Below are 18,347 nucleotides of genomic sequence, written 5' to 3'. Positions count from 1 at the left end.
CCCAAATCTGTGCTGGTAGGGTATCAGTAGGTCTCTGATAGGTTATCAGAAGGATACTCTTGAAAGATGGTGCAATGTAATGTAATTAATGCTGGTACATGCAGTTGGTGATAACTTCAACTTGCCTAAAGAGACAAACTATATTATTGAACACAAAAACAGACAAAACCATATTGAATCTGGACATATTGAGCCTACCAATGTGCAGTCGTATTTATGTCGTATTGAACCCATTAAATGATGGCTTATCATAAGTCTTTCCTGTAGCTGACATTGGTTAGAGCATCCAATCAGTGTCCAGAAATTTTGGGTCATTCTTGGTGTAGCAAGCTTTATTGTATTCTGGGGTATGGTTTTTGTTTTGCAGGGTATTGTTTAGCTCCAAATTCATTATCCTTGGCTTAATTGTATTATAATTGTTTTCATGCTTCAGTTGCCTAGCAACACCAAGAAAGAGTTGAAGTTTTAACATCGGTTAAATGATTTTCAAGATTCCTATCAGGGACTCTTATTTTTTTAAATTCCTTTTAGCTATGGAAAAATGATAATTAAGAATAGTTATCTTTATACATATTGAACCATGTTCCTGCAATCTTTCACCAATGATCTTTATTTTAAAATTGACAATTTATAACACTACAGCTAATGATAAAACTATTAAGATAATGAGGCTGTTATTGTTTTGCTTTCAGAGCTCTAGCCCTTAACAGAAACTGTATAGAAGCCAAGAGAATGATATTACTCTACATGTTATGCAGAGAAGGAAACTATAACGAGGTATCTAAGAAAAACCATCATCATTTTATGAAATAACTGTAAATTACATCTTGTTTTACCTGATTGGTTGATGGCATGTGCATTATGAGAGCATTCAGCACATAATATGTACACTTTCTATTTTGTCATTTCTGTTCAATATTCAGACTAAAACTGTCAGTGAATAACAAAAAAATCTAATTTTCAGGCTTCTGACAAGCTAGTTGACTTAATCCAAGCTGTTGACAGATGTGAGCCACGCAACCCCCTGGTATACTGTGACATCTCAAAGGGCTTTAGTAGGCTGGTGAGTATACATCAATAATATCTTAATTCAACTTATTCTTTAGGGCAAGAAGACAAGAAAAAAATGACTACCCATTTTTCACCCTATAAAATGTGTCATAAGTTATTCATTAACCAACTATTGTTACCAAATATTCAGGGTCTGGAAGGGTACCTCCGGAAGGGTATTTGCGGCACCTGGGAAATGGATAAAAAATAGCACAGAATCCAGGAAACTAGAAAAATATCCTGTGGTTCGGGATATTGGCATAAAGCAATGATTTGGGAATTGTGGAATTCAATGTTTGGAACATGGGATTTTGCTTTCTGATTTTCTGGGAAAATGTGAAGACATAAATGAATAAATAGAAAATTCAAATGCCTTTGAATTTGTTGAATGTGGTTGCAGTCACTTACAATTTAATGTTGCGTGATGTGGGATATTTCAGGAAAGAATAGTTTGTGATTTGGTATCTTAAGTCCTCTTTCCAGATCCTGAATTTTGCTAATAATAATTATGTGACTTGTGATTTGTATAGTACAAATATTGCAGGATGTTCCTACAAGCTGTAGGGTTTCTCCTGCAATATTTATACTCTACGGCCAGAGTATGGTTGAATAATAAAGTCTGAGACTTATTCTGTGATATCTGAAATTTAGTTTACATGTAGCTATTTGATTGACTCTAACTGTTTATATTGTTCATAGTGTGGCCGTAGCCCCTTAATACTGCAGCAAACCCTCACCATGGTTGAAAGAGCCCAGTCTCTTTCACCTAGCAATGCTGACTTCCAGATTGAGGTTTGTATACTTTGATGTAGTAGGAGGAGGAAGACAAGAAGGACCTTCTTCTCCTCATCTTAATCATTGTCCTCCTCTTCCTCCACCTCATCATCACTTACTAATATTATCATTCATCATGAACTGGTCTTGATAATCATCATCATTGTCACCTTTTTCATCTCCTTATCATTATACTCACCACCATTACTACTTTGATCAATTAATTACTGATCCCCTTTGTCTCACAAAAAAAAATTGAAAAAAAAATTGAAAAAAAATTTGAAAACAAGAATCTTGAACTTTAGATTCAAAAGAACATGCTCAGATATATTTTGTTTTTGTATTCTGTATTCTATTTTTTTCATCATTTTCAGGTTGGAAATCAGTTGATTATATCTGGTCGCATCAAGGAAGCTACAAAGGCTTTTAGAAATGCAATGAAACTAGACGAGACAAGTGTGCCTGCTCTAACTGGTAAGGAATCAAGCAGGACTCCACCTTTTAAAATCGAGACAACGTACACTGACAGGTCATGTGACCCTACCTCCCTTAAAATGAGCAGCTTTGTCAAAATATACAACAGAAATTAAAAGAACTGTTGAACATTATTATGGAGATGGAGTTTCAGCTCATAACAAGAAAAACAGGAAAAATTTGATTAAACATAAAATTGAATGTGATGGGAAAATGGGCTAAAATTGCAAGATCTTACCATCAGTCAACACTTTCCCCATACAAATCCTCATAAAATATTTGATTTTATATTTAATGTCATTTCTACCATAGTCAACTTTTTGAGCTAAAACTTCACCCTCTTACTAATATGGAGGTGGTCTTTTCATTTCTGGTGTTCATTTTGACACATTTGGTCCTTCCAAGAAGGGGGGGGGGGGGGGTCATGTGACAACTAATTACCTTACACTAGGAGAACAGACGATTATTAATTAAGGGTGAAGTACAGTTAGTAGTACAGAAGTACAGTTAGTGGCATTTCACTCACCTCTGGGGTATCAAGTTTGATTTGGAAAACATTATAGGCACCCAAATCTAAAAACGTTTTCAGATAATAATTGTTTGTATTTAATATATTTTTATCTTTCAAGGTATCATCAAGTGTCAACTGATAGACGGTCAGATTGAAGATGCTGAACAGCAGCTTGAGTTCCTTAACGAGATACAACAATCCATTGGAAAATCAGCTGTGAGTTGATAGATAGATAATGTGTACTTAATGACTGAGTGGGAGGGCGATACGGGAAAATATTTGGCTCAAGGTGATGCCTGCTCACGCCATTTTCCCGAAGGTTTTTCTAAGAGCGCGTGCCCGGGCAGATACGGGTCATATGATAACATGCCTTACCATGCATCCACTTGCAGACCCTCTTTCAGGAGACTTACACATTTCACATGATATACAGTACCTGCCCCAGTATATTGGGCTTCCTGTGGCAAAAGTGTTGTCCCATATATTCCATCATATATACGAGTTCCAGGAAAAATTGACAATAGGAAAATAAGTATAATCGTTTGGCGGCTCAAAGACTGTTAGGTTATCTACAGTACCTCAATGTTTTCTCCAAAACACCACCCTAAATTTCAATTTGATCTGTTGGCTAGCCCTGACCTGACTTTGAGCCAAGAGGTTGCTTCATGGTTCAATCTGATTTAGCCATGTCCTGACTTAGATCTGCCCAGAGGTTGTTTAAGGGTTTGATCTGTGAGTTAGCCATGCCCTAACTTAGATCGAATTGTGGTCGTTTCTCTCTCAAGTTATTTCATACGCAACAAATTCACTTCTTAATCAATCGTCTTCATCTAAACAGGGGCTGTAAACCTCTTCCTCTTGAGGTATAGAATTCTATATTGTTTGGGAATTGACTTTATTTAGTGTGGGCTCATCCACTTAACATGTGTGCAAACACATTTTGTGGGCAAAACAACCAGACCCTGACAGCCCAGAGGTTGTTTCACGGTTCAATAATTTGGTATGCACCTCAATACATGAAATTAAATTCATTGAAAAAAATAGTTGTTTTACTCCGTGTTCTCTGGTTTGTCAAGTGATTATGTGTTTATTCTGTTCATAGGAGTTGTCATACTTGACGTCTGTGCTGTATAGGAAGGAAGGCAAACCACAGCAGGATGTAGTTGATGCTTTGAATGATGCCATTGACACACACTTCACTGGGCTGCAGGTACATAATAGTTACAATTTTCCTTATTACACTTTACACCACTTTCAAAACGTCATGAATAATTAATGAGCATTTAGACCTATCAGGTCCTTCAAATCCATCACGTGCATGGATCTTTATACCTGATAATAGTTCAACATGAATATCTTTATATAAAGATTTTGAAATCTTTATAAAGGACCAAAAGAGTACAAGAGTGTTTTTTTAAAAACCAGACCACTCTCCAAGTGGTGGCTACAGCCTTGCACATGAATATGGATACAACTTAAACAAAGAATCTTATTCCCAGCAAGAGAATGACACATGGTCTGAAATGGAAAAAATAACAGTGTCCGAAGTAGATGCCTATTCCCATATATTGTAGCCTATGAGGCAGTAAATCCTTTTCTCATGCATCTTTCCTTGCTTCTCTCTACAGGGTATAGCACTTAGTGCACTGTACTTCTATCAGATGGATCCTGACTTTCTCCTGCAAATTATCGATGACTACTTGAAATATGCTCCAACAGAGGTAAATGAATTTTTAAAACCTGTTACATACACTGTAGATTTATGACATTTATCAGGGCCAATGTATCACAAGTTCAGTCTATAACTATGTACAAGAGAATATGAAGTAAGATGTATTATCCCACACTGAATAAAATTTCATGACTAGTATGCATGAAGAATGGAATGCATTTTTTTAATCACAGCGAAAATTTTTGTCAGCAACATTGACCAGTTAAAAGCCAGTTTAATATGATGGGTCATGTGCCAGATACTCTTTTTCTCAAGGAATTTTTTTCTAAATGGCCTTTCTAAAAGAATAGACCCCTTGCATGTGACGTCGCAGCAGAAAAACAAAAGAATTCCAATCTTTTTACAATTGGAACCTATTGTTTTGTTCCCCAGATTGAGCTGCATTCCAAAGTACTGCAAGGGATCTATTGTTGAAGCACAACAACATTGACATGTCGCAGGGGTCTTTTTCTCTATGTAGGTTGAACTTCAATTCACCCACCCAAACAAGATATGTTTTTCTATTTAGCAGTTTATGATTTGATGCTTTCTCTGACTTGTGATTTTAAAGCCTCAGACATCAGGTCAGCCAGTACCACCCCTGCTGAAAAGATGTGCCGCAGTTCTTGACCCTCTGACTAAAACAGTACCTGGTTTAATGGAGGCTCAGTACCTAATGGCTAAAGTGAAATACCTGGCAGGTAAAAGAGAAAAAGAGGAATGAAAGAGAGTAGTGAGAGGGTATGTCTTTTCATCACAATTTACGTGCGAGGAATGTGATGACGTAATCAAGGGTGAAGAATATGAAATATGGCGCATCAGAAGGGGAATGTGAGGAATGTAAAACACAAAACCAGTCAGTTTAAATTTAATATTTTTATTGCTTAGAGGTTTTTGTAGTATGGATGCTCGTTTTCAAAGTTGTGACATTTTTCGTAACCACATTCTTCACATTCTTCCGACATTACGTCATTTTACATTTCTCCCATTCCCCACCTGATCCGCCGGTCGCCGGTCTTCACCCTTGATTACGTCATCACATTCCTCGTTTCTCGTATGCAAATTGTGATGAAAAGACATACCCTCTCACTACTAAAGAGGAAAGGGAAAGGGGAAAAAATGAAACAAAATTTTAAGAATGTTGTCCCCATAAGGACGATCAAGGAGGCCATCTGGGAATGTGTGGAGAATCTCTTACTAAAAAGAAAAGGGGGCTCCGGTTTCAACTCTCTCCTTTTTGAGACTGGACCCTAGCAGGCATTCTGCGGCGTTTGTCACAACACAAAACAACCACCCAACCATCAGTTGCCTAATGAAGACCGCAGGTGCTGGTCGTAACACATAGCCGTTGATAAACTATGTACAGTAAGCAATATATTTTTGTAGTGATATTGTCCCGCTAACTGTGTTATTCAGGTGAGACAGATGCTGCTAAGTCGATGCTTGCATATTGTCTTGAACAAGATTCTACCTTCTCTGATGCCCACCTGCTGATGGCACAGGTATGTATACATTATATCTCTTGCAATCATATTTACATGACATGACGGATATATCACCACTTTGCCTGGAAATGATGAAGGCCACATGTTTGTAACCTTACATGTCCGCCTCCCAGCTGGCTCAGTTGGTTCCATCTTGTTCTGTGGGAGGCCACGGGTTTAATCTTCTACTGGACCAACACTCAGGGTTTTATAATGTTTTATAATGACTGAGTAGAAGGTGCTGCCTTTGCTCTAAAAAATATCTGCTAATGACTAAACCCTCGCCGTGGCTTGGATGACAACATAGCATGATAGTCCTCTCTTATGCTAGCATCAGTAGGGACCATAAAGTGCAGGACGGCAACGACGACGGCAAGCATACAATTGCACTAATTGCGCTATTCAATAGACACTCTTTGGAATTTACGTAACACTGTGCATCATTGCCGTCTTATGCTGAAAGTAAGACGTGAAATGCCCTTGTTTTACGTACTAAAGGGAACGGTTACGCCAAAAGCTCATCTTTGCTGATTTTCGTTTTAAGTAAAGCACTCCCAAAAGACGTCATTTCACCTTAAAACGGAGGCGGTGCTTATTGAGTAAAATACTAGGTAAACATAAAGTAATAATACAATAGAAGGTTGAAGCGCCTCAAATTCGTTGACGTTCCCGCCTGCTTTGCCGTCCGGCACCTTGAGGTCCATACTGAATACATGACCACAGTAGAGACTGAGGTGAGAAATTAGGAGCACACATAATCTATGCTGTCAGTGGAATTTCCTAAGCGAATTCATATCTCTTTGTCCAATTTTCCTACTAGATTCATCTTCAAAAGGGTAATTATCAACAGGCTGAACAGTCTTTGGAAGTTGGATTGAGTTATAATTTTGAGGTGAGAAAGAAAATCTTTCATATTTTATCTATACCAACATGAAACAACCTCTGGGCTGATCTAAGTCAGGGCATGGCTAACTCACAGATTGAACCCTGAAGCAAGCTCAGGGTTGATCTAAGTCAGCGCATGGCTAACTCACAGATTGAACCCTGAAACAACCTCTGGGCTGATCTAAGTCAGGACATGGCTAACTCACAGATTGAACCCTGAAGCAAGCTCAGGGTTGATCTAAGTCAGCGCATGGCTAACTCACAGATTGAACCCTGAAACAACCTCTGGGCTGATCTAAGTCAGGACATGGCTAACTCACAGATTGAACCCTGAAGCAAGCTCAGGGTTGATCTAAGTCAGCGCATGGCTAACTCACAGATTGAACCCTGAAACAACCTCTGGGCTGATCTAAGTCAGGGCATGGCTAACTCACAGATAGCACCCTGAAACAACCTCTGGGCTGATCTAAGTCAGGGCATGGCTAACTCACAGATAGCACCCTGAAACAACCTCTGGGCTGATCTAAGTCAGGGCATGGCTAACTCACAGATAGCACCCTGAAACAACCTCTGGGCTGATCTAAGTCAGGGTATGACTAACTCACAGATCGAACCCTGGAACAACCTCTGGGCTGATCTAAGTCAGGGCATCAGGTTTTTAACAGTTCATACATCAAATTGGAATTTAGATGGTTAGGTTTTGCATAGAGGAAAACCGGAGAATCAAGGGTGAGAGAGTCACCCCAGAGGTGAGAAGCGAGTGTACTACCGCTACACCACTCTCGATTCCCAGCCAAGACTTCATGTCTAAGTGGACCAGAAACATGAAGAGTGACTATTGATACTGTACGATACTGTACTGTAAGTATTTCAGCTATTGATGTGTTATTCCCCCAGGTACGTGAACATCCATTATACCACCTGATTAAAGCCCGTGTACAGCAGAAGAGCGGTAATTCAGAGGAGAGCATCAAGACACTGATGGCTGCCATGAACCTTCCTGGGGTCGAAAAACCAAGTACGCAGAAATACTATGTACTTATTTACTGAGTGGGAGGGCCGTACAGGAAAATATTTGGCTCGAGGTGATGCCGTGACAGAGAGCCAGCAAATATTTTCCCTACGGCCCGACGTAACTCAGTCAATAAGCATTTTATCATATGACCCTCACGAAAAGAAAAATAATACGGTCGCAGGTTTCGAGTAGGGCCGTACGGATTCGTACGGCCCTACTCGCTCAAAGCCGTACGGCCCTACTCACGCCATTTTCCCGAAGGTTTTTTTGAGAGCGCGCGCCCGGGCAGATACGGGTCATATGATAATAACGAATATTCACTTGTAATGAATAAAAAATATTCAAGATTTTTTTTTTACGCATGTTGTATTTCTTGTTGATTAAGATTGTTTTCATTGTTTACTGGTGATTCGTTTTAGTTTCCAAGAGTGAAAGCAAGAGAAACAAGAAGGTTCAGATTGGTCTGAGTGATCGTGTTTCTGTGTACCTTGGACTGGTAGAAGCTCACCGCTTAGCTGGACACTCGGTACGCTCCCCATGCCTTTTATACCACATAATAGAGCAAATTCAAAACTCGCACCGATGTGAGGCTTAAGTTGTGAACAAAGGAATCTGGCGTGATTTGTGACTTTTGAATCACGCCAGATTACTTTGAGTCACGCCAGATCCCTTTGTTCACAACTTAAGCCTCACATCGGTGCGAGTTTAGAATTTGGTCTATAGTGCTAAACATTATTTCGCACTCCTACAAAGGTGGAGGGGAGAGGAGAGGGGGGGTTGTTCGAACCATCAAACCACCCCTAGCGACGAGCCTGCACTTTTCGAATCGAAAACCAAATGTGATTTAATTTCATGTTATATCAACAGCACGAGGCAGCAAAGTTCATGCAGGATGCTTTAAATGAGTTCCAAGGAACGCCTGAAGAAGTCAGGTAATATAAAGAGTGAAAACCCAGACATGCTGCAAGTCTAGCTCGCTAATTTAGCTCCTGTTGCAAATCGAATTCAAATAGTGCACTTCCGGTTACAAGGGCTTTACAATTTGCAACGGAACAAGATTAGAGAGCGAGAATTGGAGCAAGACTAATGAAACCATACCTACACTCAATTGCAAAATCAAGTTTGGGTTCAAGAACATAGTAGCTGAGAATGGAACGATACATTGGAAGTACGTTGGTAAGATGTATCTAGTGATACAACTCGTGAAATATATGTTAAGTGTATGTTCATAAATTATTGCATTGGCAGTAAGCATGGAGGTTTTTAACTCTTTTCATATCAACTGTGTATCTTAAATAAATACATCAGAGGATAATTATGTCATTCCAATTTTCATTCAGGATTTTGCGATTGTGTATACACCTATTTCAATAAACGTTGCCATCGCCAAAGGCGATAGGCGCTAGGTCATTCCGACATGGAAATGGTTTCGTTGAATACAAAGAACATCGAATCAGTCTCAACACTAAGGTCAATGTTCTTGACGAGAATGAGAAACATTAACACAAGTCATTCCAGCTATTCTTGGATCTTGGAATGACCGATCTCCCATCGCTTTTCGCCTATCGCCTATTACCTATCGCCTTTGGCCATGACAACGTTTATTGAAATAAGTATATTTGATGAGGGTATAACAACTAAGTAGTCAAGGATCGTGAAAAAACCCTTGAAAGTGTATATGTGTGTGTAGGAGGGGAGGGGGGAAATCAGATATATGAGTGGGAAGGGTTAAGTATTCGCGATCCGTGACACTGACAAACCAGTAACGTCTCTACCTAGAATCAGCGACAATTTTTTCCCTTGCAGGATCCAGATAACTAACGTTGACCTGGCGCTGGAGCGAGGGGACACTGAAAATGCACTGGCTACTTTGAGACAGATCACTCCTGAACAACCGTAGGTATTAAAGATGGAAAGGAAAGGAAATGTTGGATGGATGGAAGAATGAATGAATGAATGAATGGGTGGGGTCGATGGGTGGGGTTGTGGGTGGGTGGATGGATGGATGGATGGATGGATGGATGGATGGATGGATGGGTGGATGGGTGGGTGGATGGATGGATGGATGAATGGATGGATGGATGGGTGGATGGATGGATGGGTGGATGGATGGGTGGATGGATGGATGGATGGGTGGATGGACGGATGGATGGGTGGATGGATGGATGGATGGGTGGATGGATGGATGGGTGGATGGGTGGATGGATGGGTGGATGGATGGGTGGGTGGATGGGTGGGTGGATGGATGGGTGGATGGATGGGTGGATGGATGGGTGGATGGATGGGTGGATGGATGAGTGGATGGATGGGTGGATGGATGGGTGGATGGATGGGTGGATGGATGGGTGGATGGATGGATGGGTGGATGGATGGGTGGATGGTTAATTGGTTGGATGGGTGGTTAGATGGGTGGGTGGTGGGAGGGAGGGAGGGAAGGAAGGAATGGCAGACAAAGATAATTGAAGGTTGGTAGGTGAGGGAGGAAGGGAAGATGTTGGCCTTAATTCTAATCAGGTATTATTTTGGACTTATTAAAGTTAAAAAAAGTTAATAAAATCATTCTTATTCCAGGTACTACATCAAAGCGAAAGAAAAAATGGCAGAGATCTACCTCCATCACCGTAAAGACAAACGTCTGTATGCTAGCGTCTACAGGTAAGAAACCAAGAGTACTGTATCAATCAGTAGGAATCTGTTTTGGCCTTGACTTATAAAGGATGCGATACTGCGGTTTTCGTATGACTGTGATAAGCTCGTGTCATGAACGCGTTCGTCACTCGGCGAGACATACGCCAGACCAATCACATTGCGCGAGAAAAAAATCAAACCTGCCAATCAACATTCGGTTGCGGCAAGGCACGCATACGGCACCGAGCTTTTCACAGTACGAAAACAGCTCTAGTGCTGTGTTGGATCATGGCGGAGTGGCAGGGAATAGTACAGCAAAACAATACAGCAACAAAAAGCTTGCAAAATATAAAGTCAGGGTACAGATAACTTACAGATCGAATAGTCCCTTTCACAGTTCCCTGCGCCATCTTGAAAGGTAGTCGTGACTTTGCATCGAAGCGAGACGAACGGTGAGCTTGCAATGATAGAGAGAGAGAAACCTTTTTTAAACACTTTGAACGATTATTCACATGTCTCTATCATTGCAAGCTCACCGTTCGTCTCGCTTCGATGCAAAGCACGGCTACCTTTAAAGATGGCGCAGGGAATTGTGAAGGGGACTATTGGAATTTGGATTGCGGAGGAAAGAAAACTGGAGAACCTGGATAAAAACCCTCAAAGTACAGGATAGAACCAACTAGGAACTCTGCTCACATGACACCGAGTCGGGGTGGAATTGTTAAGAGGCGAGTGCTCTAACCTCTACACCACTGTGCTTCTTCTAATGCGTTTACCACTCCTGGGTAGACGGCTTAATGCCTAACAGGCCTTGCGACCCAATTGATAAGGCAGCCCGTAGATCGAATTAGAATTTAGAAGTTGATTTTTTAGTAGTCTCTACATCCTTCCCTTTTCTAAACTTGTTTCGTGTATTCTTAAAGGGCCACTTGGACGAAAATCGTTCCAAAATTAAAACTCTTTCATTCGAGCTGGAACTTTGCTGAAATAATCTTGAACACATTTGGAACCACTCACTGAAATATCTTTCTAATATTCGAAAGGGAAGGGCCAAAATTTTACGATTTATTTTCGTCCGCCATTAATTTCTTTGTGTCACGGCCAACGAGTCATTATGTACAGCAGTTTTACGCTGTGACGTCATTTACTCAACACCGTCATGTTAGCGTCGTTTTGACCATACATTTCTTGTTAAATCACCTGAAGTTTATTTGATGTTTTAAACGCGTTATCGTGAAAAGAATCTCTAAACAGACTTTTTTTAAACCTTTGATACCTCTTCAAATATAATGGAAACTCCTTTGGACGCTCGCTTTGTCAATCCTGAAGAGTTAGAACCATAAGTTATAATGTATGAAGATGAAGCCGAACTAGAAGAAGAAGAATTGCTTGGGAAGAGGTTTTCATAAAAATTCCTTACGTTCATTTCATTATTTGTATTTGCTACATACTGTCCATGATATAAAGATCTTAAATTTGAAGTTTCAATGTAATCTAATAGTGATTGATGTTATGAATTCTGCGTTGTGATATAAAGATTTGTGACAATATACTTAGATCTATGTGCCGAATAATTTAAAATGTGAGCTCGTAATTCTCCTAGCTGGTTTACTACAGGACGGTTATTATTTGCTTCAAAATGTTTATTATGCATTGAATAGGTACAAACATACGATTATCTAATATTATCTTTGTAAAAGAACATGTCAAAGGTTTCTTATTTATTACTCGCGCGACAGCGGCGTCTGTCACTCAGCTCGTAGATTTTTCTTTCATTGTGTCGGATGTCTCGCGGACCCAAATTGTGGGGTTGCTCTTTGCCCTTGTATGTAAATATACCTTGAAAAGTTGTTATCCTTAAAATGATTCGAATAAATCCCGAATATCTCAGTCACTTCGCGCGATGGAACCGCTAGAATCTCGTCCATGCGTCCTACTTTGTTGTGATTCTTGGCGTGCCGAGATGTATTGAAATTTTCGAATTATGATCGACAGTATTATTGAAAGTAAAAAATTTCAGCGCCTAGACATTGTTTGGTCATATAGTAGTTAGGAAACCGAATGAAACATTATATATTTTCTGAATAAACCAAATAAACCGAGTTTTACGAACATGGCACATACATTACCCACCAATGTTTTGGTTTGGGTTGAGTAAATGACGTCATAAGTACTCGTGCCAGTCTTCTTGAGCCGAATTCTGTGAGTCAAAGAAATTAATGGCGGACGAAAATAAATCGTAAAATTTTGGCCCTTTCCTTTCGAATATTAGAAAGATATTCCAGTGGGTGGTTCTTAATGTATTCAAGATTATTTCAGCAAAGTTCCAGCTCGAATGAAAGAGTTTTAAATTTGGAACGATTTTCGTCCAAGTGGCCCTTTAATTTTCTGGCCATTCTTTGTTTTTACAGGGAGCTTGTTGATAAGAACCCAAGTCCTCACACGTGTCTTTTGCTAGGAGACGCCTACATGAGTATCCAAGAGGTAACTTTAATCCTATTCGCATGTGCATGCGCCAAATTGTTCAAAAAATGAATTGGCTGCTTGAAAACTTTAAAATCTACCACGAAAATCGGTTTAGATTTTGAGGGGGAAACATTTGAGTACGAATATTAGAAAAGTTCTAGACACTAGATACGCCTTACGAAGACATCACAAAGGCTTTAGAAATGTATTTGATTTTTTAAAGATATTTTCTACCATTAGCCAGAGAAAACCATTGAAGTGTATTCTATATTTTCGATACTTTCTACCAATAGCGAGAGAAAACCATTGAAGTGTATGGCATGCTTTTGATATTTTCTACCAATAAACAGACAAAGCCATTGAAGTGTGTAACATATTTTTAATATTTTCTACTAAATAGCCAGAAAAAGCCATTGAAGTGTACGAATCTGCTTTGAAAAGGAATCCACGTGACGGTGCCCTAGCCAGTAAGATAGGACAAGCCTATGTCAAGACACATCACTATGGAAAGGTAAACCTAATAAACTGACATCTATGAGCCGTTCCGATGTTGAGAGAAAACTGGGCCGAGTTGGCATTACATTGCATTGTGGGACTCCAAGATTCCAAGATTCCAAGATTTCCATATTTCCCTTAAAAGAGTTTTACAATGCACTGTAATGCGAACTCGGTCCAAATTTGTCCTTCGAAACGGCTCATATTCATTTCCGGAGGTTTCATTGCGAAAAATCCTCGTGCATTTATAAATATGCATGGTATGTTTTAATAAAAAAATAGTAAAGTCACACATACCTGTGTAAAAAAAATGCTGATCTAAGTTTTTTAGGTCTCAGTATTTGAGTATTGAAAATGAAATTTTGTTGATGTAAGTATTTAAGATATATTAAAGTGCGGTTCTGGTATGAATGAGAAACGTACACTAGAGCAGTTTTCGTATGACTGTGAAAAGCTCGCGGTACGAACTCAGTCACATATACGGTCAAAACTATTCATCCGTGACTATATTTTTTATTTAGGCTATCAACTATTATGAGGCGGCTCTTAAAAGTGGACAGCAGAACTTTCTCAGGTGAATGAACTCATAGTTTCTTTATTTTGATTGTCTTTCTTGCTAAGAATGAACGCGCAGTGGCGGATCCAGGACTTTAAGAGGGGGGGTTCATTTTTGCAAATCTCGGCACAACAATAACGTTCTCTTGCATCATCATTTTTCCCATGAGGCTAATCACTGGCCTAGGGACGCTCCTGATAAGGATAACCTATCCACCAGTCCCACTTCATATTAAATCTCATGAATTAGTACCATACTTTTATTTATTTATTTAAAAAAATATAAAAAATCCAAGGTACCAGCCGATACCCAATGAACCCCCCCCCCCCTAAATCCGCCACCGACGCGATTGGTTTGTCCGTACATTAAATCTTGAAGAGTCCTTTGAGTCCGTTATTGTTAACCTACCTCTGCAATGGTTGTGTGCTACGTCGTTGAAATAGAAACGAATTGTATTACTGAAGCGTTGCACTCAACTAGTTTACTTTTATTGTGTGAGAACGACCTATAACTTCGCTCTTATTTGTCTTGGTTCAATGTCTACCCATTTCAGATCACGTGTCATTGGACACGCCAAGCACATGAATTTGAATACAACTCAAACAAAGACTCTAAGACTTATTCTCTTGGGATTGACACCAAAAAGAATAAGATCAATGGATCCTTCTTAAAATTGTCTTGAATACGAGGCTAAGGCTTATGTAAAACGTTGAATTTCACATGAGCCGAACCTAATTGAAACAATGGATACAAAAGCAGTCGTCTTTGATGTCATTAGGTTAGGCTCATGTGAAGTTCAACGTTTGGCCTTGGTCTAACATGGAAATACAAAACAAATGTCACAAATTCGTCACATCGAGAAAAAGTGGGATTTCTGTAGTTTTATTTTTTCAAGTTATCATGCATCCGAGTTCTTTTTGAGAAGGTTCCATTTGGAGCATTGTTGCAGGAATAGTTTCCTGTAACATACCTTTAAAATCTTGCTTCGCACAACGTTGCGCACTACAGCTGCACCTTGTGCTTATACTGATATATGTGTTTGTATTTTAAGATATGATCTTGCAGAGTTGTACCTTAAGTTGCGCAATCTTGATAAAGCAGAAAAAGTTATCAAGGCTGCACTGGAGTTTGAAAAAGGTAAAAACCACTATTAATGTCATAAAATGATTCTATTTGTACCTTGACCAGTAATGTCTTATTGCGGTAAATGACTGACCGATGAGTGGATAGATGGGTGAATGGATCAATAAATGAAAATATATAGAATTAATTAATGGCTGGCTGGCTGACCAGCTTACTTACTGACTCACTGATTGACTGTCCGATCATGATTGACCGACGACTGATTAACAGACTCTCTGACTGACTGACTGATTAACAGACTCTCTGACTGACTGACTGACTAACAGACTCTCTGACTGACTGACTGATTAACAGACTCTCTGACTGACTGTCTGACCGACCGACCGTCTACCGACCGACCGAGCAACTGAACAAGCAACCAAAAAACCCGATTGACTGACTTTTCGACTGAATGACTGACCAACCCAGCTGACTTACTAACTGACTGACTGACCGACCAACCCAACTAATGGACTGATTGACTTAGTGTGCGAGAGCGAGTGAGTGACTAATGTCTTTGTGTTTCTTCATCGACAGCAAGTGACCTGCCATCTTTGATGGGTGAAGCGAAGTTGTTAACACTGTTAGCACAAGTTTACCAGAAATCCAATAACATGGAACAAACAGTAAACACCTTGACAATAGCCAAGGACGTGCAAATAAGGTGAGCCGGCCTGACCAACACAACATCATCATCATCATCGTGTTGACGAGTGTTAAACGAGTGTGTTATCAAATTCTACCATGTTATGTTGGACAACGCTATCGACACCAAAGTCCTGTCATTCCTGGGAATGGACCATTAGATAATTGGAGGGGGGGGGGGGGGTCGGGGAGGGGATTGCAGGAATTTATATTGTTCGATATTTATTTACTTTTTGTAACAAACCCATGGACGCCATTGCACAGTGATATGCGCTAATTTACATTCAGGCGCCTAGACTAACACCACGCAACCTTCCTGTGTCTAATAGCGAATATCTTGCTTCCGCTTAAAAGAGACGCACCAAATCCAAATCCTAAGTCCAAAATGGCGCACAGCCGGGTGAAAACGAGGCATCCAGGGCTAAATTGACAAATTTACGGTATTTTCCCATAATTTGATGCCGTAAAAGTGTTATGTTCCTGAATGTAAGAAAGAAAGAAAGACAGAACAAGTGTATACTTTGCATTGAGAACATACAAAATTATTTCTTTGCATTTGTTTAATGGTTGCGCATGAGAAGACACATGAATATGGATACAACTCAAACAAAGAATCTTATACTCGAGAGAGTGGTACATGGTGTGAAATGAGCAAAACATTACGCCCAAGGGGATTAGGTTCATCAGTGCGATACGAGTAATGATGCCTTGTCCTTATAAAACCAAAACTAGTTAACTCGTTTTGTTGTTTTAGAGTTCTCAAACGAGTGGCAGTAGAACAGCCTGACACAGTACAAGCACAAAAGCTCCTCGCCGCAAAGTAAGTACAACAATCATTTACGGCGCTACTGATTTCGCGGAACGATTTTGTCTGCTACTTGTCTCGTAACAGCGTTGCGATACAAGTTACAAGAGTAGAAACGAATTGTACTTTTCGCAAAGATTGCTGAAACTTGTCTCGCAATTTTTTTTTCAAATTGCGCTGTTGGCTACACGCTGCAATGCTCAATGCAACTTGTGTCGCAACGCCGCTGCTAGACAAGTTGTAAAGAAAATTGCTCCGTGTAGTCGCGCCTTAAAGGGACGCTTTTCGTATCCTGAGTTGCAGATGCTTACTCGTTCCAGTGCTTCTCGGTCACCGCCCTTACACTCTTTGGGCCGAGTAGACATCTGATATCCAACATCCAGTAACCCGAGACCCCAGAGGGATGAGAGGGGATGGAACAACTGCTACCGCTTTAACATATCTCGTTATGTTGTTAGGATTTGTTCGGACATGGCAGAGATCGCAGCTTCAGCACGTGATTACGAGAAAGCGATCAACTCTTACAAAGAAGCCTTAGCATATGATGACACCCATAAATCGGTATGCTTGACTGATGTCCTAATTACAATTACTTTAATCTCTGCTTCAATTTTAATTGTTGTTGAAATCGTGTCATTTTTCCTTCACTCTTCTTCAGTGGAAGAACTTTGGATTGGATTTTAAAATGATGAACCTCCCATAGATTTCTCCGTCCCTTACCCTCCTTTGCAGCCGTCATTAGGTCCCAGATCCTCATGGACTCTCTCTACTATACTTACATTAGCAATAAAAGGGTAAATTTTACACCTTGAAAAGATGAAAAAACTTACTGACGTTTCGGACGCTAGTCCTTCGTCGGAGTAAAAGAGAGAGAGGTGGTAGAAAGGAGTGTTTATATGATAGAATAAGGCAAAAGAAACCAATGAGAACAAGGTAGGAAACAAAAGCAAACAATCGAAAGACAAAAGAGTGGGTTAGTTGAAAGCAAAGCGTTCATTAATCCCGTTGGGACTAAGAGTAGCATTAGTGAAGAAGGCCCGGGAGGATTTGAGACCGAAACTAATGACGGCTGCGAAGGAATAAGACTTTCCACCCCTTTCCCTTTCTGAAACATGAATGATTCATGTTATTTTTCAGCAATCTTTTAGAAGTCACGTTAGAGTACTACGCGAAATTGTACAAAAGACCCTTTTCGAATTCCAAATTACCGCTGTGTTCCTTGATCACAGACTCATTTACACAGGCTTAGCCTCGCATCAGTGTTTAAATATTCACAAGTACCAACGGTAAAGTAAAGAATGCACAACTTCAACAATATAAACACTTTGAAACTTGACGGACCTTGACGGGAACACGTGAATATTCTTCACAAAATCGAGGCTAACCCTGTGCAAATGAGTCTGTAATCAAGAAACACAGCGGTAATAGACCCTTTTCGAGTTCCAAATTACTGCGGTGTTTCTTGATTACAGACTCATTTACACTCGATTCGTATGGAATTACTTTGAATATTCATGCATTCCAATCAAAGTCCGTGGAATTTCAAAGTGTTTGTGTTGTTGAAGTTGTGCATTCTTTACTTTACCGTTGGTATTTGTGAATTTTAAGCACTGATACGAGACTAAGCCTGAGTAAATGAGTCTGTAATCAAGAAACAGTGGTAATTTGGAACTCAAATTTGGTCTATTGGCAGTCGCGAAAGAATAAATTTTGGTGGACGTCAATC

General features: G+C 39.9%; 1 protein-coding gene across 1 annotated transcript in view; it reads left to right on the top strand.

Moving 5' to 3' along the window:
- Positions 1 to 18,347, top strand: part of LOC116302990 (tetratricopeptide repeat protein 21B) — a 32,189-nt gene that overhangs the window by 4,267 nt on the left and 9,575 nt on the right. The window contains exons 8-29 of the mRNA XM_089036960.1: positions 693 to 777; positions 965 to 1,063; positions 1,750 to 1,842; positions 2,199 to 2,298; positions 2,928 to 3,025; positions 3,912 to 4,019; positions 4,438 to 4,530; positions 5,092 to 5,221; positions 5,937 to 6,022; positions 6,825 to 6,896; positions 7,787 to 7,907; positions 8,324 to 8,430; positions 8,772 to 8,836; positions 9,711 to 9,800; positions 10,476 to 10,559; positions 12,944 to 13,016; positions 13,399 to 13,509; positions 14,015 to 14,067; positions 15,101 to 15,186; positions 15,709 to 15,835; positions 16,571 to 16,636; positions 17,080 to 17,182. Coding sequence (XP_088893086.1) covers positions 693 to 777; positions 965 to 1,063; positions 1,750 to 1,842; positions 2,199 to 2,298; positions 2,928 to 3,025; positions 3,912 to 4,019; positions 4,438 to 4,530; positions 5,092 to 5,221; positions 5,937 to 6,022; positions 6,825 to 6,896; positions 7,787 to 7,907; positions 8,324 to 8,430; positions 8,772 to 8,836; positions 9,711 to 9,800; positions 10,476 to 10,559; positions 12,944 to 13,016; positions 13,399 to 13,509; positions 14,015 to 14,067; positions 15,101 to 15,186; positions 15,709 to 15,835; positions 16,571 to 16,636; positions 17,080 to 17,182 — 2,050 coding nt within the window. The remainder of the gene's footprint in view (positions 1 to 692; positions 778 to 964; positions 1,064 to 1,749; positions 1,843 to 2,198; positions 2,299 to 2,927; positions 3,026 to 3,911; positions 4,020 to 4,437; positions 4,531 to 5,091; positions 5,222 to 5,936; positions 6,023 to 6,824; positions 6,897 to 7,786; positions 7,908 to 8,323; positions 8,431 to 8,771; positions 8,837 to 9,710; positions 9,801 to 10,475; positions 10,560 to 12,943; positions 13,017 to 13,398; positions 13,510 to 14,014; positions 14,068 to 15,100; positions 15,187 to 15,708; positions 15,836 to 16,570; positions 16,637 to 17,079; positions 17,183 to 18,347) is intronic.

Source organism: Actinia tenebrosa, unplaced genomic scaffold (genome assembly GCF_029948245.1).
Source record: "Actinia tenebrosa isolate PJP-AT-01 unplaced genomic scaffold, QUT_ActTen_1.0 PGA_scaffold4__44_contigs__length_22323623, whole genome shotgun sequence".
Lineage (NCBI taxonomy): Eukaryota > Metazoa > Cnidaria > Anthozoa > Actiniaria > Actiniidae > Actinia > Actinia tenebrosa.
This window is presented reverse-complemented; position numbering and strand designations above follow the sequence as displayed.